Source organism: Cygnus olor, chromosome 1 (assembly GCF_009769625.2).
Source record: "Cygnus olor isolate bCygOlo1 chromosome 1, bCygOlo1.pri.v2, whole genome shotgun sequence".
NCBI classification, from domain to species: Eukaryota; Metazoa; Chordata; class Aves; order Anseriformes; family Anatidae; genus Cygnus; species Cygnus olor.
Window position 1 is genome coordinate 47,419,357 of NC_049169.1, and position 22,488 is coordinate 47,441,844.

Here is a 22,488-nt window from a genome sequence, read left to right on the forward strand (position 1 = left end):
GCACACCAAGCATTCGCCTGCTAACAAGACAAGATGCAACGTTTTCATCTTGAATCCTTTCATCTTATCCCCCCAGAGCTGTATCTTTTCCTGTCCCCTCTCAACTCCATCCAGATGCTCTTCCCTAAACCTCACTCTGCTTTGCTATTTCTGTTGATCACCTGCAGCTTATTTATGCAGGCCTCTAATTCTCAGCTACATCCCAGTAAATTTCCAACAGGGTTTCCTGAACTTGAATAGTGATGTCTAACTGAGTATGAAGAATAATTCTTCAGTTTTCCTTCCAACTCCCGTTTTACTTTCTGATTTCACAGGTGTGGGAAGTAGCTAAACCTTACATTGAAAAGTACAGGAGAGAACACATCCCTGAATCAAGACCTGGTTCACCAACAGCCTTCTCCCTGGGATCACTGGGAAAGAAAACACACATTGGCCACGACCACTCACATCAGAATGAACTTTAATAGTTGCTCTCCTCGGGTACAGAGCAGATCCTTTCCAGGACCTTCCCTGTGTATGGCTGTTTCACCAAAAATCAGAGTGGTTTCTTTGGATGACCCAAAAGAACTGTTTGTCCCACTCAGGAGCACATAGCAACGGAAGAAAAATGGCTCACTAGTTTCTTCGCATGTGAAAGACAGCTCTGTCATAATAGTGTGGATTTGACTGATCTTCCTGAGCTTTTGAACACAAAATATTCAGACTCCTGCTGAAACCAGAGGATGTTTTATTCAGTGCCTCTCGCATTTGTTTTGTCAGCTCTTTGCTTATCTTTTCTTATCTGTGCCAAGGGTACTGAACAGCTGAGATTTGTTATTCTCACCTCTTTTTCCTTTGGGTAACTGCTGCAATACCCTTCATTCTGCCACAAGCAAAATTATCTCTGACACTTAATTCTCTCTCTTGCTCCTCCAGCACTGTGCAGATCTTCTGTGAGGTATACAGAGTCTTGTGTAACAAGAGCATTTTTAGAACAGGTGCTTCACAAATCAAAAACGCTGTGTGCAAAAGAACATGCTATGGGTATCATTGCTCCAGAACAAATACGTTGTGTTCTGATGATGGACTACGTTTAATGCAGCTTTCCAAGACCTATGGGCTCACACCTGCAATAAAAGTAGAGAGGCTTCAAATACAGCTGCAGCACTGTGTTTTCCTGTCATGATGAAAAAGTGAAACAAAGCCTTAGCCTAGAAATAAGCAGGACAGGCGGCAAAGGGGCCTGGAAAGGGTACAGACTCTTTCTGGGGAGGAAGAGGTGGTGTGGATGTAAACCAGCGCTGGAGACCTGCACTTCCATGGCTTACTGGGCATCCGCCTGGCAGCGGAGGGCCTTGTCCCCATGGAGAAACTTGTGTTGTAACGTGCTCTGTGTTACAACACCGACCTCTGGCACAGGCTATGTATTTTGCAAGGGAGGACTCAGGACTTAGCTTCACATCACAGCACAGTGACAACATGTAAAGACCAGTTAAAAACCAGCAGCCTTGGCAGTACAGGCCTGATAACCACAGCCACGTGTGGGTTCAGCGTGGACTAGAAACCCTCAGCTATGCTGTACAGGGCAGCTGAATTACTAGTGTGGGGCCACCCATGTGTGTCTCTGGGTGGGACCTGCAATGATAAACGTGCCCCAAGGACAGGATTCACACCCACTGGAAAGCTGGCAGGAAGACACCGAACCTGGCCAGGAGAAAACATGACTTACAGGGTGTCCTGCCCTGCGCAGAGCCAGGTGACTTTTGACTCGTCACGCCAAGGTATAAACACAAGTGTGGTGCTGGGCCCTCAGCCCAGCGCTAAGTAGAGCTGGGAGTGAGGGTACCCACCCACGTGTGTGAGATCCCAGTTCGGCCCCCTCTGTCTCTGGCCTCTGTCTCTCCCTCCTGTGCCAAGTCTGTCTCCACCCTTTCAGCTCTGGGCTCTCTGCAGCAAGCCTATCTCAACCTCCTGCTGAAGCTGTTCCATTTTGTATAAAATTGGCTATTAATTAAAATCAGCTGTGAGAGTGACCCTAGGAGATACGTGCCCGGTTGTTCATCCATTTGACCTCAGCCTCAGGGTGTGGCTAAATAATAGCTTCTCCAACAGCAAAACCAGCAGGCGCGGTTCCTACCTGCTCCACTCCTACCTACATCCCGCTCCCACGTGCTGCAGCAGCCAACGCGGTGAGTGTCATTGCCGAAGTGAGCCAAATTAACAGCAAGCAAAAAGAAATGTTTTGCGTTTCAGTGGGCTGTGCTTTCCCTGGCAGCTGCATGGACGCTGTGGTAGCAGCACAGCAAACCGCGCAATGGCAGGGCCATGTAGCCAGCCATCAGGAACCACTTAAGCCAGTTATGCCGCTGAAGTATAACCACATCCTCTCACTGCAAACCTCCCGCTAATTATAGCCCTGGGGCATGCTCCAAAATGGCTACTGGATTTGGCCAAGTTGATCAGGCAAGCACGTGGTTTGAAATTCCCGTCAGAGCTTGTGCATGACAGCACATTCCCCTCGGGTCAGTAGTTTCAGGCCACAAATGACTATTTCTGTCCAGCAAGAGAATATTTGAGGTTTTCCTTATGCTAGCTTGGTCCCCCAGATGTTGTAGGCACTTTGGAGAAGATGTACTGCCTCGCTGCATGGCAGAGGATACGCGCTGGGCTCTGCCATTGCACATGGCAATTACAGCCTTGGCCTCCTATTAGGGCTGCCACCATCACTACTCAGTTTGCCCTGCCCCACTGTCATAACCTCCCACGTGGGAAACAGAACCAAAACAGTGGGAATGCAAGCAAAATTTTTAACTTCTATTTCTCTTTGCCATGAGGAGTGATGTCGCAGGGCCACACATGTTACTTCCCACTCACCTCTTTACAGCTGCCTGTGGCTCGTGCAGCCTTCAGCCCTTCCCCTCCCTCCATCCTGCCCTGGTGCACAGTACCTCAGGCACCCAGACTTGCTGGGCACCCTGCAAGGAGCTCTGCCCCACTGCACTGCACACCTCGGGCTGCCAGGGACCAAGGCATGGCCAGGACATGCTGTAGCACTGCAGCCTCAGCTTTGCGCTGTACCTACACTAAGCTCAGGGGCACTGCTCTGACTGTGCCTTTTCAGAAATGCCTGTGACAGCACTCTGACAGCTTTCCCCAACTGCCTGCATTAATGTTATTTATGAACGCTGTCTCAGGCAGAATGGACAGTGCAATAGCGTACTTCAGATGTTATTCCAAGTTCTATAAGAGCTAAGGTCCACACCCACATCTGGTACAACATCTGCTTGCAGGAAAATGTATCTAGTGACAGGAACACCATTAAATTATATTTTAAAATGATCTGGTTGGCTAGCCGGGATGAAATCAAACATGAAGAAAGACACCCTGTGGGGTGGCTTACATGTTTTATACGTTAACAGATGACCCCAACACTCAGGAAGATCAGAATATAAAGCTGCTACATGATTACGATGGCTTTCAAACTAGAATGAGACTGCTGTCCCTCATCAGGAATCCAGTTTACTAACAAGCACCATTCCAAATGTGCATACCTAAGACCCTGGCCGTCTCTTAACAGGTTTCTTAACATTACTCTTCCCAGTTAATCTTACCTGGATTCAAACTTCTTTCTTAGAATCATAGAATCATTAAGGTTGGAAAAGACCTCCAAGAGCATCTGGTCCAACCATCCCCCTCCCACCAATGTCACCAGTAAACCATGTCCCTAAGCACCATGTCCAACCTTTCCTCAAACACCCCCAGGGATGGTGACTCCACCACCTCCCTGGGCAACCCGTTTCAATGCCTGACCACTCTTTCTGAGAAGAAATGTCTCCTCATTTCCAACCTGAACCTCCCCTGGTGCAACTTGAGGCCATTCCCTCTAGTCCTATCACTAGTTACCTGTGAGAAGAGGCCGACACCCAGCTCCCCACAACTTCCTTTCTTCATCCATAGATTGTTTGTTTTGTGTGTTGTTTTTTTTTTTCCTCAAATATAAAAAATTTATAGACTAAAAATATACAGAAAACTGTCTTATTTCTAACAGGTATGATTAAAATTATTTTTAGGCACCAGACAAGAAGGAGAGAAGGACAACTGACATGAAGATGGACCAGGCGGCTGATGTAACAGATGGGTAATGCATGATAAAGTTTATTTGAATAAAAGGGCTGGTAAGATGAACAGGCAATCAATTTACCAGTAAATACAAATCTGATTTGTCTGTTGCTTTGAAATATTCCATGCCAATTTGATTATAGCGGCTTCCTAAATTACTGTCTTCCTTCAGTAACTGCTCGTTATCCCACACCTCTCGTTTTTATAGACAACTTTTCCTTTAACTATAACATAGTCAATCAATGTTTGATGTCCCCCGAACTGGTAAATCAAATGCTCCCACCTAAAAAGACAACAAGATGTTTAAGAATATCTGTATTTGCATAAAAGCAGGTCACATACCTAGTATACCTGGCAATTACAAAATATTTGCTTAAAGCACAGGAAAGCACTATTCCCTGTTGATGTTGACTCAAAATTCCATGTTTACATGTTGATCTCTTGTTGCATGAATACGATGAACTAAAGTACAAATCATTAGAGAATTTCTTCCACAAAATAAACAGGTATTATCTTTAAATAATTTATCAATAAACATGGATTATTTGTAATATTAGCCCTAAAACTATTATGCTTTATCTTCCGCTGGAGTGATTAAGGAGAATCAAAGTGGGTCTAAAATGCTAGCAGTGTCCCTTTTTACAGGTGAAAATAACTTCTAAAGCACAAGGAATTCATTAACCCCTCCACTATCCACACGATGAAAAAATAAGTCCCTTATGTTAAATCACATTACAAATGATAATAGAAGAACATACCTTGATGAATTTATAATAACAAGGTCCCCCTGCTTGCCGATCTCTATGGAGCCATGAGTGTCTGATTTTCCCAGAGCATACGCTGCATTAATGGTGGCAGCTGCTAGCGCTTCATTCATTGACATCTTCATGTTTACACAGGCCAGATGCATCACCATAGGCTAGTAGGAAAATTAAGCAGAAAATGGGAGTTACCAATAACACAAATAAAGTTGTTTATGCCTCAAATCTCAAAGCACTCCCCTCCCACCTTATGCAACAAAAGGAGTTGTCCCACATGATGTAAATCTTGCCAATTCCAAAATGAGAAATGTGGAATCAGGAACTTTGCAAGCTTTTTTTTCAAAGTCTCTCAGTGCATTTGAAAAATCAAACCCCTTTAAGTTTCAAGAATTTCTGGCAAAAAGTACCAACCCACATAAATAAGCAGGAGCAATTGTCTAAGCTGTGCATACAGTTCTCTGTGGATACGAACAATGTTTTATGTATGTAAGATCTATACACAAGTTGTACTAGCAGGAGATATTGTTATTTTGTGTTGTTGTAAGTATTAGGGATAGCTTACCATTGAAAAACAGTATGCATTAGGATTAAAATCACTGCCAAGAGCAACTATAACTCCTTCATTTAACATTTTTCTAGCTTGAGGTTGCTTCAGTCTAGTGGGAAAAAGACGCTTGTCAGTACCATTCACTTAGTTATTACATGATGAATTACAAGAGCAAAAGTCATCACTCCGTTTGGCTACGTTCATGCATTCAGTTACACCAATTCCTTTGGAGATGAAAGGCCAAATCCTCCTCTTGGCTACCTATCACCCTGTGGACAGTATAAATGGAAACTGTGATCCACTGTTTTTGCAGTAATAACATGTGACAGGAACCACTACCAAGCATCAGGCTGCAGGCCACTGAAATGTTGGTATTTATCCAGGCCTCAGCCACTTAAGGATTTACAAGGTGAAAATCTTCATTTCTCAAAAAAGTAATTTTCTAGTCTTTATAGCTTCAAAGACAGACTTGCAAACACAAGCAGTGGCATAACCAATGCAGTAGTCTCTTCCCAGGTCTGTTGGCAATTCAAAATAACTTGACACTGTGAATTTCATTTGTATACATTACAGGATTTCTCTCACTTAGCAATGTTAATGCAAACAATAGCTAGCTTCACTAGCTAAAGCTAGCTGCTTCATAAAAGCCTCATGCTCCCACTGAATTCTATATAAACAACCCACCGGGGTGCTGTAACTTCAGGGTTATACGGGAATCCAGCTTCATAGAGCTGACCTTCTACCACCGATAAAATCCACTAACGTTATGAGCATGATGTCCCTGGTTTACATTACTTGGCAGTTCGGAAGTACCTCTGTAGTAACCACCAGCTGAGCTCTGATCTTATGAACAGTTGCATTTACAATCAACTTCAGTATCTGGAATAACCATTTCAAAACTGTTCAGCCACTTGGTAAATCTGGGTAGGTGTTCGCAAGGACGGTCAGCAGCCTTAGGAAAGACACTCACTAAGGAGTTTTAGCCCAAGCTGCTCTAACACCAGCAGCACCAACCATCATTTCCAGAAATAAACTAGTGTAACAATAAAAATGAAAACACAGAGCATAAGCTGCTCAAAAAGTAGTTTTAAAAGCACTGCAGTTAACAGAAAAGAACAAAAAACAAGATCTCAGAAGAGCTTTTATTTGGTATAACACAATTCTCTTGCTATAGAAGTCTCCTAGCAGATTTATGAGAAAATACCATGTTCTGTACACAACAGGACCCTCTGAGAGTTAACTGTGTTTAAAAAGATTTGTCTGAAAAGCTGTTCCCTGTCCTCACACGTCCTCTGTGCTCTACTGCCAGATTCCTACTAAGGAATACTGCAAACAACTGTTAGCAAAGGCCAAAATGAGAGCATGTTTACCATTAAGCAACCCTTCAGCTGCATTCTCTGGCCCAGTTCTGGTCATCATATGAAGCCCTGGCTGCTACAGCTTTTCTTAAAACCGGGGACTACTGCAAGGGCAGGATCTTGTGAGGTCTGAAGTCTCACAATTAGTAGTGGAGCTGAGGGAGGCCAGCATGTCAAAGGATCTGCCACATCAACTCACAGCAACTTTTGCTCACATTAGTGTCGCGCAGCTTTAGGCCCTCTAATACTCTTAATAGTTATCTGTTGTACCTCAAACACAGCTTCTTCTTTTTAGAGTGTATTAGAACGAGAGGTCTGTGTTCAATAAATAGTGCTCTGGACACCAGAACAAATGAGGCCTCGTTACCATTACTCACAGTTGATCATTATCTCAGTCTGAGACTTATCCTGAGGTTATAAACCTTTCGCTGCATGGATTCTCTGGAACAACATGAGTTACAGCTCCTGCCTTTTCCACAGGTAGGTATGGTTCTGCTGTCTCTCCTTTACCTCCCTGCCCAGGGTCAACCTGCAGGACCAGAAGTTATCTCCAAGATCTGCATTCTGGCGGTGCATTTAGCTGCAATCAGCCAGTGGGTTCAGAAGCAGTGGGGCAGGATACGGACAGCTAACCACAAATATGAGCACAAGCACAGACACAGAAGTGAACATGATCAGAATGACACAGATAACAACTGCACAAGCCCTTCCAACTCCTCAGAAAGCAGGCCACTGAAAAAAAAAAAAAACAGTTTGAGGATTTTTCTCATTACAGAATAGAAGGCATTATTGGGTTGTGGTCCTCATTACCTAGAGGGAAGCAAGTGATCCATTCATGCTTATCTGAAATCTCTGCACATGGAAAATTGTGCATTTAAGCTAATTTTGCTCAGCATTGCCTGGGTAAAATCAGATCAAATTTTTACAACGTTACCCAGAGTCTTTCACCTCTTAAGACAACCAAAGGATTCATTTCCCAGCAAAAACTTCTGCAAGAGAGCAAATACAAACATTGTAGATAAAAATTGTCTGAAAAGAAGCCAATTCAGTTTTCGAAGTCTAAATGTGTTGATGAAAACCAGTCATTCTCTTCTTAAATGAATGCCTTATTATTGTCAGCCTATCATGAGGTCTAAATTCTAGTGTTGACTAAACCACTCACAATCTACCGTGAGAATTCTCAGAAATAGGGTACCGCCTCATTTTTGGGAATGTCTACCAGAAATAAGACGTGAGTAGACTCATTCAGCTCTTTGTGATTTGTCTTCACTGATCCTGCCTGCTCATTAGCAGACAAATACAAGCTTACACTTTTGCATAAGAAGACCCTAAATCACAAATATGTTTTTGTTATTACAAAAGTTTTTCCTCCGATCTAGTGGCCTTACCTTAGCATGTAGGCAGTAGTTGGCAAAAGGACAGCTGCACACTTAGCTCTTGCTATTGCTGCAATGCCTTCATCACTAACTTCTTCTAGGTGGCTGATAGCCTGGGCTCCTAGTTCAGCTCCAAGCTGAGAGAATTATCAAGAAAATTAAGCAATTAAGGTGAGTAATTTAACAGTTAACAGTTAATTCAGTAAAACAATGTTGTTATCAAATGACTGGAGCAGACAATTCATTATTAATGTCAAATTTATTAAAAGAAAAATCATACAGAATGCCTGAAAGAACAAATGAAATACAGAGACAAAATATTTTCTACTTTACTGCACAAAAAGTTAATCAGAGAAGGATATTAAACTGAGCGGAAGGGAACCTTCAGTGGTGTTTTTGACAGATGAACATGCACACTACTGGCCAGCTATGGATAAAACCATTATGAACTCCTGTTCAGAAATTAAGCAGCAGAAAAGGGCTGACAAAACTGACACTGGTTGCAGAACAAGTAGTGTGACTGCTGCTTTCTGTTGTGAAGCACCAAGAAGGCTTTTATGATCAATTAAGATTTTCTTGAAAATATAGCAGAGAATAATCTGAGCAGAACCCATAGGAAAGAAGAAATATTTAAATGATGGTAAAACATTGAAAGGGAAAGACTTTCTTTAACAGAATAGTTTTGAACCTATTCTTGGCTAAACCAACCCTCTGGGTGTGCTTTACTGCACATCTTGTTACTGCTAACAGTACATTTGAGGAAAAAGTATTTTCCCAGTTGCATATAAACTATACTTTTGTCATCCTTGGGTTCATGGATAGCCACCTCCCCCATCCGTATCACATGTGGAAGATAAGCATAGTCGATGTTTGATCAGGCAGTGCATGTCAGTCACACAGGTCAGGGTTTCCTTCCATGTCCAGAACTGCACAATGGCTGCACTTTCCTATTGTCTATGAATGATCTACTTCATAAAGTCTTTGAAAAGAAAACGTTGGATGTGAGAACTGCAATTCTTTCAAAGACTGAGGTCTAACAAAAGCAAAGCAAAACCAAAAGTGGCTTAACTGAACATTACGAGAGAAGTACCTCAGCAGATTTCATCGGATGGAGTTCATCACCATGGAAGTTAATCTGTAACCCTATATCTTTTCCAGCTTGAAGAATTCTCCTAGTAGAATCCAGATCAAAGACTCCCTTCTCACAGAACACATCTATATTGTTAACATGTATTTCACCACTTAGTTTGAGTTCTTTCAGTTTAGGGAGATGGTTATTGATAATGTCATCTGCGGCTTCAGTAGCAGTTTTCCCTCTAATGAGAAGAAAATGTTACAGAGCCGTAAGAACAACAATTTTGAAGCTTGGCAAATATTCAAATCATACATGCAATTACCAGATCATTTAGAAAATGATGCAAATACAAGTCACTCAACCTTCAGATTGAAAAATAAAAGATACTGTAATTTATGTACACTCAAACCATGGGTTACTTTCCATTCAAAAATATTAGACTATATTACTATTTATTTTATAAGGTTTGTTTCTTTGGATGCTAACCAAGACATGGGACATTTAAAAACCAATACTTCTGCTTTCCTGTTCATATATTCTGACCCACTTGTACTGTACCCTAAAGCACAACCATGTAAAATATGTAAATGATTATTTTAATGTCTTAATTGATATTCATGCAATATTTTTATGCAAGTATCAAAGCTCAAAGGATATGTGCAGCACAAACCATGATTTTAAATTTACCTCTCCTCCTTTTATGATATCATTCAGAGCAATAGCTAGATAACCATCTCTAAATCAGAGAGGCCTCCCGAGATTAGATCTGCCAATGTCAGAACCATTTATGAACCTCCTATTACACAAAAGATAACCCAGGAGAGATAGGTAAATGGCTCTGAAAGAATGAACAATCCCAAAATATGTAATAGAGTTAGTATTTTGCAATTTTAAGATCTGAAGATAAGTGACATACTACAGCTAAATGTCTGTGACAGCTCAATCCTCACTTCAGGCGCTGTAAAGCATGCGCAGACCAGAACTGAGCAAGTGCCATATGTGGGTGAGTTCAGGGTTTTACAGTGGCAGTAAATTCAAGAAGCCACAGTCTGCTCTGATTTACAAATGAGGTTGTGCAGTTATAAAGCAGCGTAAAACCTGGCACACTGCCCTTCTTTTGTTCACCTTTCACAGAAACAGTTCTTGGGCTTGCTCAGGCTCTTACCAAGTCAAGCCTTCTCCCTTTTCTACTTTAGGCTCAGTAGTCTTTGGAGGAATTTGGACTTAAAAATTAGGACCATAACCAAGACAAAACAGTCCTGATCTCACGTTTTGGGGGACATAATGCCCAAGAACTGAAAATTGACATTGTTCTAATGCAAGAAGCTTTTGCTCAGGAAATCACTTTGAAAATTCCTTCCTAAAGATGAAAAACAGCCCAGTGAAGCCTTGCCAACAAATAAATAAATACATAAATAAATAAATGAATAAAATTAGCATCAGATAGCCCCAAAATCATGAACTTCATTCAAAGTGACGACTAGAGGAATGGTAAATCAATTACTTTTTTGCCCCCCTGCTTTGAGCCTGCTTTTTAGGCTCAATTCTTAAACAACCAGAAATACTCATAGTCCAGAAGTTCTAACGCTGGAAACATTTCTGCAAGGGCAGATGGACACGAACAAGCATTAAGTACCTACAGCAAAAGAAAGTATTACTTTTTAAGACCTACATAAATCTGAAAGATTTAAGTAAAAACAGTCAAATCTATCTTAACCTTTTGTTTACATGATTTATGCGTAACTACAGGACAGTTTTATGGAATATAATGATGAAAGAAAACTGGCATGAGCTTATGTGACTTGGAAGATGTCTGCTTAACAAATCCTAGAATCCACAAGCTCATCACTTATTTGTATCCGAATCCTTCAGAAGAGCAATTTCCAGCCCTAAACCTGTGGGCAATGTGTTCCCCTTGAGATCTTCCACTGTTACTGAAGCTGCAGGAAATAAAGAATTGAAAACTTGAGCTCAACAAATCATGATGCCACCTTCACCATGTGACTTGCCCCAGATGTTCATGAGCCAGTCAAAGGCAGAGGACCACCACTCTGAACATTCAGGCCTTAGATCAGGGAAAACTGCAAATTCTTCCTGGCCAGAATAAAAACCTGAGGCAGAATCTAAGTTTGATGGGTCACAGAAAATGCAAGCAAAATATTCTGGACATGAGCGTATGAAGAAAATAGAAGAGAATTTAAGAAGACCCAGACTGGGAAACATAGATATATTGTTTCAAAAATACTTTGTTATATTTTAGGAGAGATGGGCTGAAGAAAATTTCTGAAAGCAACAACCAAATTTCAATGCGAAGTAGTTAACACTGAAAAAGAGCAAGAAAAATTAAGTCATATTACTTTGGCACGGAATGAGCTCCACAGTACGTTGATGAAATGCCAATATCCATGGATTGCTTGGCACGTTCAATCACTCTAAGCATTTTAAGTTCTGTTTCTAAATTTAAGCCGTATCCACTCTTGCACTCAACCAAAGTAGATCCTGCTCTGCGCATGCATTCAAGTCGGTGTTTGAAAGTATTGAACAGCTCTTCTTCTGTGGCTTTCCGAGTGTGTTCCACAGTAAAATGTATGCCTCCTCCAGCCTGGTGGATTTCCATATAGGAAGCACCTGCCAGCTTGGGAGAAAAAAAAGAAAACAAAAACAAAACCACACACATACAATTAGCCATTAAGTGTGCATTTTCTCTCCAAGCAATTCTGTGAAGCCTCTGCAGTGAGAGAGGAAAAAGAGAAAAAATATCCCCTTTAATCCTTCCTCCCTCCTTCTACCCTTCTCTCTCCCCTCCACCTAAGCAAAGAAATGATGTAAAAAGCTACATAAAAAGAATTATTCTGAAAATGTACCTCCCCCTGAGCCCAAGGGGAAAATCTATTTCTAGCTTACAAATTCATTTATGTGGAAAAACAAGAAAGAAAGAAAAAAGACTTCAAGATTAAGATGGGAACAAAAGGTGACACTCCTGGATTGCCTCAATTAATGCCGAAGTACACCAAGACTGGCTGCAAAAGCTGCAGTTCCACTCCCCTTGCAGCCTATCAGCCCTCAAAAATCAGCCCTCCTGCCTCATTTATATTTCATGACAGAAATTATATTATTTTCTCCATATGAAAGACAGATGTCACTAGAAAGTAGAAAGAATTATGCATTAAAAAAAAAATAGAGAGAAAGAGAAATCCAGCTCTGTAATTTCATGCTGTTACCTTCATTGCAAACTCATGAACCCTATCACCAGCCCACACTGGATGCGTATGTGCATCTACCAGGCCTAAAGAAAACAAAGTAAGTGTACACTCAAGTTATTTCACTGTGTAAGAGAAAAGCATGAATATGCAAGCAAATTAAATGGACAACAGAAGCTCCCCTACAAAGCCTCTGTTGTTTACAGAGAAAGAAAAATCCAAAATGTCTCTAGGAAATTTGCTCAGTTTCTCATGTTGTTTTGATGATGTTTTATTTGTTGAAGTGATAAATTACAAACTTCGAAATTGTTTACTAGAGTTTGTTTGTGTTCTTTGAAGAAAGCAAAGTGTTTATGCTGGGCTTAGCACTCTAGCACTTACTCTACCAATTGCCCACTTGCTCCATTGGGAGCTTTTTCAAAGAGCTGTGAAACCAACACTACTGAATGCCGAAGTCCATTTCAAAAAAAAAGAGGTCTAACAGCTCATGTGGTAATACCACCAGCAAAGTTTAAAATGCAATGTACTTGCTCAGAACCAGGTAAAGTTTCAGAGTACGTGACAAACTCCTGTACTGCCCTTTGGCCTCCAGCTATCTATGAACAGCACCGAGAGAGATGAAGCTCCACAGCTGAACAGCTGATGGAAAGGGTACAGAAAGAGATGTGAGATTTAAAAGTCACTCAGAGAACCCGCTACATTACAGCTGTGATCTACAATACAGATGAACAGATGTATGGCAAAACAATAGGGGACAGCTCCACCACAAAGCCAAAAGAAATATCCTATGTGCTGCAACCCTACCCTTCCAACTGTCCTGATGAGGAAGGTGCCATACTCTATCCCCCACCACAAGATATTATCAAACTAGTACTGAACACAGCGGAAAAAGGACCAAGGAACACTTAACATGTGTATTTTGCCTCTAAGCACTTGCAGCCTTTCTGCATTACATCAATATGACAAAATAAACCTACCCGGCAATATGCATTTCCCAGTGCAGTCAATTTTTCGTTCAAATGTTGCTCCTGAAAACTGATTGCGAATAACATCTGCCTGGCCCACAGCTTTTATATAACCATCTCTGTAAACAGACGATCAACAAAGGAATCTTGAATCTTTTTAAAAGTCAAGCTCCAAAAGTGGTCATTGAAAGAGCCCCTGAAGCAACAATTCTCTAGCAGCAGAGCAGGAACATTGAGAATTGTTAGCAGGACTAAAGATGCACAGAGGAGGTGGCTTGCTAATCTTACGGAGGCACAGAAAATGATGGGTTATGCTACACATTTCTAGTTCTCTGCTGTAACACTTGCCTTGTCCTCTCCTCAGACTCCTTTAGGATGATACCTTGGTACTCTGTTCTAACTTCTGCTAGACAACGTTATTATTCTCTTGTGGATCAGCAGATGTAACGCATTCCTCCTGCAAGTATCTGCAGGGCATTCTTCTCCTCAAGGAAGCCAGTGATGCTGCTATCCCTTGCCTCCCTGGGAAGCATGGGGATAAATCTGCTCGGGGCTGATCTTCAGTTCAGCAGGCACTTTCTCAAGGTGGATCTGGAGGATTGTACTGGGGATAGAGGACTGTGCTTGGCACAGGGCATGCCCCACATGCACGGGGCTCCACCTCACCACACAGGTGGAGCCGCTGAGCTCTGTTCTTTAAGCCTTGCCTTTCTGCAGCTCTTTTCAGGCCATGGGGATAACAGCCGGGAGTCATCACGGGCAGTGCGCTGAGGGCACCTCTACGCTAGGCAGCAGGGTTGCCAAGAGGCAGGCATGGTCACAGCCAGAGTGCTTAGGAACAAGAGAGAAGAGATGGAGTCGCATGCATTCGTTAACTGCAATTCTGTTAATTACACGAAGTGTTTATGTGATTGTTGCTAGTTCACGTCAGTTCGCCTAGAAATAAAGCGGAGACAGAACAGGGTGACAGTCACGATCAGCAGCATGCTAGAAGTTATCATTAAGAGGCTAAAGATGTGCATATAGCACTAAAAAGTAAGTTATCAGGATACTGATTGAAATCATCGGAATTACGAGAGCACGCTTCAAGGCATCGCTTCTTTTCTATCCCGTTGCACACACCGGAGCCCAAGCCTCACCCCAACCAGACCCCCCGCCCCGCACTGCCCACCGGGGGCGAGGGGACCGAGCCGCCCTGCAGCCCCCCGGCCCGGCCACTCACTGTCCCACCACCAGGCTGGCGTTTTGGAGCACGGCCAGGCTCGCCATGCCCGCCTGCAGCAGGTACTTCTCGCCCCAGCCGCACACCAGCACCAGCTGCCGGGCGTTCTCCAGCAGCAGCCGGTACTCGCCCGCCATGGCAGCGGCAAATGGCGGCCGGGGGGCGGCCGCCGCTCGGCTCAAAGTCCCCCGGGGCGGTGCGCGAAATGGCGCCTCCTGCACCGAGGGGGGCTCCCCGGGGCGGCCCCCTTGGCAGGCAGGGCCGGGAGCCGGTGCCCTGCTTCCCGAAGGGGCTGCGGCCGCCCTGGGGATGGGCGGCACGGCGCCCTCCCGGCCGGGCTAGCGGGGGCTGCGAGTGAAGCATCCCCGCCGTCACTTGGTGCCCGCTCGGCCCCTGACAGAAATTTGGGCTGGAAGCGTTTCGTGTTTTCTCAGGGTGCTGCTGGCAGGGTCGCTGGGCTGCTGTCCCCATCACCGCGAGGCCCTGACCCCCGCAGGGGAATGGGGAGCTTCTGAGCTGGGTGCGTTTGCTGGCCTCGCCAGCCTGCCAGCTGCAGCCCCCGAGGGAGCGAAATGCCTCTCATCGCCCTGGATATTCAGGATACTCATTTGTCTGGGTAGATGGTAATTTATCCGAGTCCACGATCAAAGGTTTGTTAGATTCTGCTGCCCCCTACAGAATTCTGGTTGGGAGAGTTGGGGAACAAACGCTCTCAATGTGGATTTCCAGTTTTCTTCTGTCTTCAGATATTCATAGCGGGAGTAGGGCTCCAGTAATTCCCAGCTGGCAAACGGAGTGTATTTCTGAGTAGGTGGTCCCTCAAACACTTTTGTGATGGTGGTAATCTTCAGACACTATTATCTTTTAGAAAGGGGTTTGCTGTATAATGCTTAAAACACACCTATGAGAGTATACATACTCCTGTATAGCAGAAACAGATGGATTTGTTGGCTCAAATACTGCACCACAGCATAGTCTGTGTCTTCCTTCTGAGCATTCTCTCTCACTTGGCATACAAAAGGTGAACATGAGAGGTGGTAAGTGGTGCTGTGCTGCTTCCAGGAGATCCTGCTGCTTGTTTTGGCTTTCCCAGGCAGTATCACAGTATATATGAAAACAGAAATTAAAGAAGAACCTCTCAAGAGAGTACTAGCAAGGTCAGGACACTGCATGGAGCGATGTTTCAGCAGTAGCGGTGATGTGAGAGCTGGGGTGTCAGGAATGCATTGCAGCATGCTGTGGTGGAGTCTGGCACTTGCCAGTTCAGTCCTGCCCATAAAAGCAGCAGAGAAGGGATGCTGCTGCTCCAGCTGAAGCAAACCCTATCATGTAGTTCACCTCTTGTGTGGTGGGATGGCAGGCAAATAAAGAGGTCTAGAACGAGGACTGAACAGCTTCCTTGTTGCACTGTCTTACGGCAATTTTTACATACCTTCCTTGTATTCACAAGTATTCACCTTCCTTGTATTCACAAGTATTTTCATTCTCAGCCTTGTGTTCTGCTTGAAGAAAAATCCCAGCTATGCATGTATGTTTGTATACACATGTTGTATATAGTATGTGCTTTCTGTTGGGATTTCTTCTCTTTAGTAGGCAAGAAAATGAAGAACAAGGTCAATCTACTGCAAAGCCCGTGGTTTATGACATGCAGTGTCTGATATATTTTTTAAAGTACTACCCAGAGAGACAAAGTGGTTTCTAGGTTGCATCCTCAAGAAATTCTTGAATTTCATACAAAAGAAGAGATTCTAAAAGTTGGGCTGTATTATAAAGACATTAATGTCAGAATTCACTGGAGGTAAAAACAGGAAGACAGACTGCCAGAGGAATCTACCAGGGGAACTGAGTTTGTTAAATGTAGTGCCTTTAAATCACTGCCTTAATGTTCCAGTGAAAGTGCTTTTTGAAAAGATTTTAAAAATATAGTATCTAAAATACTGTCTGATTATTTTTTTTTCTGCAAAATTGCATAGATATTGATAAAAGCAATCAAAAGAATATAACTCCTTTCACAGTAACATATGGAAAGACAGTTTCTTAGGTCTTGGCCTACTGAAAAGGTGAGTGTTCTTAACTCAGCTTGAAGGATAATATCCTGTGCTCATAATACTTTTATTATCTTTGGGCATTTTAAGTTTCTGGAGTTTGCAAGTTTTTGTTAGAAAATAACTCATTTCACTAAAAATTAAGCAAAGTAAGGTAGTAGAAAGAATACAGGTAGGAAAAAAAAAGTAAAGATACATGAAAAAGTAAATGGGATATCAGGTTATTAAGAGATTTCCTCTCTTCTTGATGGTGGTCATGCAGAAGCGTCTCAGTATTTTGATTCATTTCTCAGCAGCCCTTGCAAAAGCAAACAGAAAAGATGTGGCCACTTTCCGGCTGATGGGTACAGGATGTCTGTTCTGGAATATCAACAGCCCATTTTTAAGTTAGGGAGTGTCTGCCGCAGTCAGAACAGCATGCGTAAAATGCTCTCCCATTTATTTTGCTGCCAGAGATTTACTTAAAAAAACAAAACAACAACAACAACAAAAAAACACTTTTCTACTCATTTTAAACTGCTGCAGGACCTTGCTTGTATGAAGATTTTTTCAGAGATATTTCTCAAGCATCAACAAGCATCGCTGTGCTATGTTGAAGAACTCCCTCCCTTTAGGAGGGCAATCAGAGGAAGAATGCTTGCTATGAATCACAGGAAGGCTTTAGCTCTCTCTGTAAGGCAAAAACGTATTCTTTACCCTCACGACGGTGACTTTAGCCTGCTGGCCATACACCACAACTTGAGACATTTTTCCCATTCAGCTGAGGAACTACTCACATTGAGTCACATATGCAGAATTTGTTCAGCATACACTAGTGCTTCCCAAAGTTATTCTGAAAAGCTGCAAGACTGCTGTGATGATGGCACCACCTGAATTCAGTGCTCACTTTACCCACCTCACCTCCAGCCCCACTTCCTCCAGAGGAGCAGCTTTCAGTCAATGCCAGGCCACTCCAGGCAAGGAAGCAGCTGGATGCTAAGATGACAGTCCCAAGCTTCTTCCCCTCTAATACTGATACTGCTGTAATTATCAGTGAGAACATGGAAAAGGCACTACTTTGCATTACGTGTATGTTAAACTGGGCGTGCTGTATCATAAACCAGACATGGGTTTGCCCCTCCTTACTGCTACTTAAAATGTTCTAGAACACACCGAACACATTTGCTCTACTTGTTTGGAGGTTTCCTAAGTCCATCACTGATTTACAAGTACTGATTTATTCACGTACTAGTGCTTGTTTTAGCTTAAATGGCTCATTTCCCTTTCCCAATGGGATGGGATCCTAAGATACTTCTTCAGAAGAATTGTGAAAGTAAGCCTTCAGGCTGCCAAAAAGGAGCTGATTTGAATAATGAAAGCCCTTCACAAGTACATCCAATGTGACTGTTCACTCCTTCTGGCAACCTGCAGCTGTAAATACTAGAGGAGCATGTGCATAGCCACAGGGATGACTTCCATCACAAGAAACAGGGCAATTTTTCTCTGCAGTAGCTGTCCCAAAAGTTTTTTTTTTCTTCCCCCAATATACATAATCAGTATTATATTCAAATCCAGACCAAAGCGTCTGCCACTCTTTCACACAGTCATTGATCAAAGGACATATACAATCCTCACTTAAGTGCAGGGAGACCCGCACTCAGTTTGTGCCCACCACAGTTACCATGTTACATGGAGCTTTTTCATGTACTCCAAGACGCTCTGAGAAGGGAGACGGCATCATTTCTGCTTCTCAGTAGAAAATAAGGTGCAGCTGTTTGGTCACAATTCAGTAAGCCACACTGATACCAGGGTCTGGTTCTATGTTCTGTGCCAGTGAGATCTACTTCCACAGCTGGGCATCTCATTTTGCTCTATTTTCCCCATCTGTAAAATGGGGAGAATCCATCTGGATTTGATAACAGGCTTAGAAGTGATTGCCGATGAGAGCAGGGCCAAAGTAACACACAATTTAAAATCCATGAACGCTACCTCTAGCTGTTTGGGTTCTGGTTTGCAGAACGCCCCGCCAGCCACCTGTAGGTAGATTCTGAGCTCCATCAGACGCCGTCACACAGCGCAGTTCTGGCTGGCAGCACTGGCAAAGCAGCGGCCTCCTTTCACCAGGAAGCGCAGACAGGTAAGGAACAGGTTCAGTTAACCTGTGTTTGCTTTCAACATTTTGAAACTGGTTATTGTGTTCTTGCCAAAACTTTAGTATCCTGGATGCCTGATAACAAAGAGGGCTTTTTAATTTTTTTGGAGATACAAGAGACTGAGAATACATTCCCATTTTGCACTGCGTTGTTTTAACTCTATTAATGCCATTTAAGTTCATGGACCTTTGTAGCTGCTGAGTCTTTTGTTTGTGTGGTTACTAGCTACAGAGTTTATAGAAATTTGCCCTGCCTTAAAAATGGTTCTATAACCACGCTTCAAGCTTCATGGCTCAAAGAAGCGCAATATTACTGCGGGACACTGTGGTGTAATATCGATTTCCCACCTGTATTGAAGTCTTTCAACTATTTCCAAATAGTTTAGAAACCAATATAAAGATTAAGCGCATTTAGATAGTAACTACATACACACTGTAAAGCATATGCACATCTGTGTTTTCCCATGTTCCAGATGGGAAGACAACTGGTGGTTTGTTTGCAGCCTTCAGCCGTTAAGCAGAGAAAACAACTAAGAATGAGGGTCCTGCAAACAGTGAAGATGACTTAGTTTTTCATGTAGAGGTGAAGCTTAGTTTCTGCTTAAACAAGGCTACGCAGCTTTGTATCTACATCCTCCTCATCCAGCTATTTAGAACAATCAGTCTGTGGCAAGTGCAACAGCACATTTTAGATTTTCTGTTGCTAATTCTACAGCCCATATTATTATCATTAGAGAGAAAAAGCTATTGCTGCAGCCCCTTCAGTTTACTCAGAATCTTCTGCCATTCTAAGCTGCAAGTCACATACACAAAGTTCTTTACCTTCCATTATAGCATGGTCTGCACCACAGCCTGACAGTAGAGTGCTGGCACTGACACTAAACTGAGCTGACACAAGAATTAATCATCTATTTTCTAATGGATTAGATAGTTGTGTACATCTAAAAAGTAGACAACTTTGCATATTTAATCCATTCTGGGAACCATTTAAATTCAAGTATTTCACTTGAAAGAAGAAGCGTTTGTTGACACTAGTAATAAAAACTTTTGGTTGTGGTTTGTTGTTTTTTTGTGTTTTTTTTTTTTTTGTTTGGTTGTTTTTTTAAATATGTTTCATTCTACAATTTTCAGTTTTAAGTTGAAATAATTGCCTGTTCCACCAGCATTACTTTTTGGACATCAACAGAAGATTAGAGACTTTTTAAAGGGTTAACTTCCCCCATGTTAGAATACAACAACAACAACACGTAAACACCTTATTACAAAGTTGTGGAAAATTAAAAAAAAAAAAAAGTTTATTTCCAGATATACAAAACACCTATTCTCTCATTTCTCCATCCTCTTCCTCTTCTTCCACACCTCTGATGTACAAAACATTATTACACCTGTGAATAGAACCAAGAGTTACCTTAGCTGAAAGCATTTTAGTTTCCCCCATGTATACGCTGCTTTAAGCGACCTGGCGACAGCCAAATCCTGCCTAACAAACTGCTGCTGTTGACCTTGTGCAGTTTTTCCAATAAGTTCATTTTAAATAGGAAAGAAGTTTATAGAAATAGTAAATAACGACGTACAAGAAATGTTTGCATTTGGGTCAACAGTTATGGGCAATACCTGTAATTTCCAAGCATGCAAAATGTCTGCAGCAACAACAGTAAAACAGATATCCTAATATATACTCTACCACTGACAAGAGATTAATAGATCTGCAGTAACCTTGAGAGGTATTTAATTACTTGAATAAGGGATCGTATGTACTTCTTTACAAATGCTTTTGCCTTCCTCCCTCACATGGGGTCTCAGCTTAAAAATTATGATCTTTGTGAGTTTCAGTAGCGCTCTGCGCTTCAGAATAGACGAGACACGCAGCACCTAGTACTACAAGTTTTAACACACGTAGCAAGAAAAGGTTTGGCAAGACCCTGCCTCTGCCACATGTACCCCAATTACCTTATCAAAACTTCGCCCAGGTGTCCCGACAGCGCCCCGTCTATGTACTCCTCTGTGTTGGCGAGCTTGGGAAGAAAAGCACCACCAAAATTACCCCGAAGGAGACGTGCCCCAGCACACCACCGTTTTACCCCGCGGCCCTCGGTGACCGGGGGAGGCCGCCCCCGGCCCCCCAAACCGCCCCCGGCCCCAAAAAACCGCTCCTCACCTGCATGTTCATGTAGCCGTCGACGGAGACGAGGTAGCCCTTGTACTCCATCCCCCACTTGAGCTTCACCATCACCGGCTTCCCCGTCAGCCCGTTCAGGAACGGCTTGGGGTTGAGGGGCAGGCTCTGAGGGGACATCGCCGGTCAGCACCGCCCGCCCGCCCGCGCCCCCCCCCCCCCCCGGGACCGTTAACAGCCGCCGCGCGCCCGCCCGCCCGCCCGCGCGCTCCCCCCCCCGGCGCCGCCCTCACCATGGCAACGGGCGCGCGGCGAGGCCCGAGCAGCGCGGGGCGCACGCGGGAACGGCGGGAGAATGGGAGGCGGCGCCGCGGCCACTTCCACTTCCGCCGGGCGCCGCGCCGACCTCTAACCCCTCACCCCACCCCGCAGCGCCGACCGTAGGGAAAAGTGCGGCCTCCCATTGGCTCGGCCGGGCCGCGCGCTCCACCCCATTGGTCGAGCCGGCCGCCCCCCGCCCCTCCCCAGCCAATAGCGGGTGCCGCGTGCCGCTCCGCTGTCGCAGTTAGCGCCGTTGGCGCTGCGGGCGCCGCCATTTCGCGCAGGCGGCGGGGCCGGCCGCTTGTCCCCGCGCCCCGTCCTCGGCGCTGCTCCGGGGCCGCCCCCGGGCCCTGCGAGGCCGGCGGAGGCCTCGCGCCCCCGGCTGCCGGGTGTCGCCCCCCACCTGGTGGCGCCGCTGCCCGCTCCGCCTCCGTGCGGCTGCGGCGCCGCCAGGTGGCTCCCGTTCGTGTACAGGACTTGTACTTGTGTGCGCACCTGCGCGTCTCCGTGCTGCGCCTTCAGGGGCAGAAGGCGTGAGGGTCTGGGGGACGGGTGGGCACTGTCCCTGCGAGCGCTCTGCTCAGCCTCGTTTGACGCTGAGGAGGAGAAGTTGCCAGAACTCTCCTAGGCTTTGGAAAGCATCATCCCCTTCACGCTCCTGAAACCTTGGCCCTGCTGCTGTAGCGTTTGTGACTGCTAACCTTGGGCAGGCAAATAAATGAGACAAACTTTGTGCTGTTAGTTTGTCATGTCTATACTGATGTCTGTGTTAAGCTATGCCTAACGTCCTCATAAGCCACAATATATATTTATGCTTCTGCATACAGAACGTGCAGGACCATAAATAAAATATCCTTAGTATATTCAATGCTGAACGTGAAAAGCACGTACATTCAGTAAATAACTTTCCTGTAACAGATCTGTTCAATTTTTTGTGCACGTTACCTTCCAAAGGACGGACTAGTGCCCAAGTGTTGAAAGCAAAGCCATCATCACCTGCATTTATCTGAGTGTTTAGTGCTGTTGATTCAGAGAGTCTATCTTTTCCAAATCCAGACTGTCTCCAGGTCTACATGCAGTGGTTAGGATACTTTTATGGATGGGTAGGAGTAAGAGTGGGAATTATGATTCTTATGAGCCATCAAGCGTCAAAAGTGCACTCAGGTACTTGTTTCTTTGGTCATTTAAAATGAGTGATTTTCTTCATGTATTGGCTGGGCGACAGACAGAACATCAAAATTAAGCCAATAGTCTTTCTGACAGCAAGACACAG

At 44.0% G+C, this 22,488-nt stretch overlaps 3 protein-coding genes across 10 annotated transcripts in view; 1 reads left to right on the top strand and 2 right to left on the bottom strand.

Moving 5' to 3' along the window:
• HAL (histidine ammonia-lyase) overlaps positions 1-464 on the top strand; it is a 13,813-nt gene extending 13,349 nt beyond the window's left edge. Inside the window, exon 20 of the mRNA XM_040556874.1 lies at positions 315-464. Within this exon, the coding sequence (XP_040412808.1) occupies positions 315-464 (150 nt within the window). The remainder of the gene's footprint in view (positions 1-314) is intronic.
• Positions 1-16,369, bottom strand: part of AMDHD1 (amidohydrolase domain containing 1) — an 18,752-nt gene extending 2,383 nt beyond the window's left edge. For 2 of the 8 annotated variants that reach the window (XR_005819929.1, XR_005819928.1), the window contains exons 1-8: positions 14,603-14,959; positions 13,393-13,499; positions 12,437-12,501; positions 11,573-11,850; positions 9,231-9,456; positions 8,153-8,277; positions 5,422-5,515; positions 4,857-5,017 (exon numbers count right to left, since the gene is read on the bottom strand). Coding sequence is in view for 3 of the 8 variants with exons in the window: in XM_040556823.1 (XP_040412757.1) it covers positions 4,267-4,381; positions 4,857-5,017; positions 5,422-5,515; positions 8,153-8,277; positions 9,231-9,456; positions 11,573-11,850; positions 12,437-12,501; positions 13,393-13,499; positions 14,603-14,739 (1,308 nt within the window). In the remaining 5 variants the exon portion in view is untranslated. Of the gene's footprint in view, positions 1-980; positions 1,107-3,914; positions 4,382-4,856; positions 5,018-5,421; positions 5,516-8,152; positions 8,278-9,230; positions 9,457-11,572; positions 11,851-12,436; positions 12,502-13,392; positions 14,960-15,940 lie in introns of those variants that run through there. The other 6 variants (XR_005819930.1, XM_040556836.1, XM_040556823.1 and 3 more) reach the window with 6 other exon arrangements.
• Positions 16,370-20,037: 3,668 nt separating this feature from the next.
• SNRPF (small nuclear ribonucleoprotein polypeptide F) lies at positions 20,038-21,325 on the bottom strand. Its single transcript, XM_040556863.1, has 4 exons — positions 21,188-21,325; positions 20,937-21,062; positions 20,729-20,793; positions 20,038-20,163 (listed from the first exon to the last, which is right to left on the bottom strand). The coding sequence occupies exons 1-4, from the start codon at positions 21,188-21,190 to the stop codon at positions 20,097-20,099; spliced, it is 261 nt and encodes an 86-aa protein (XP_040412797.1). The 5' UTR covers positions 21,191-21,325; the 3' UTR covers positions 20,038-20,096.
• Positions 21,326-22,488: the final 1,163 nt, after the last annotated feature.

Excerpts from the sequence above, each read along its gene's own strand:
- SNRPF (XM_040556863.1), bottom strand. Across the intron at positions 20,794-20,936 it reads ACGGCTACATGAACATGCAG|CTCGCCAACACAGAGGAGTA; the intron begins GTGAGGAGCGGT and ends TTTCTTCCCAAG. Across the intron at positions 20,164-20,728 it reads CTGGGCGAAGTTTTGATAAG|GTGTAATAATGTTTTGTACA; the intron begins GTAATTGGGGTA and ends TTCTATTCACAG.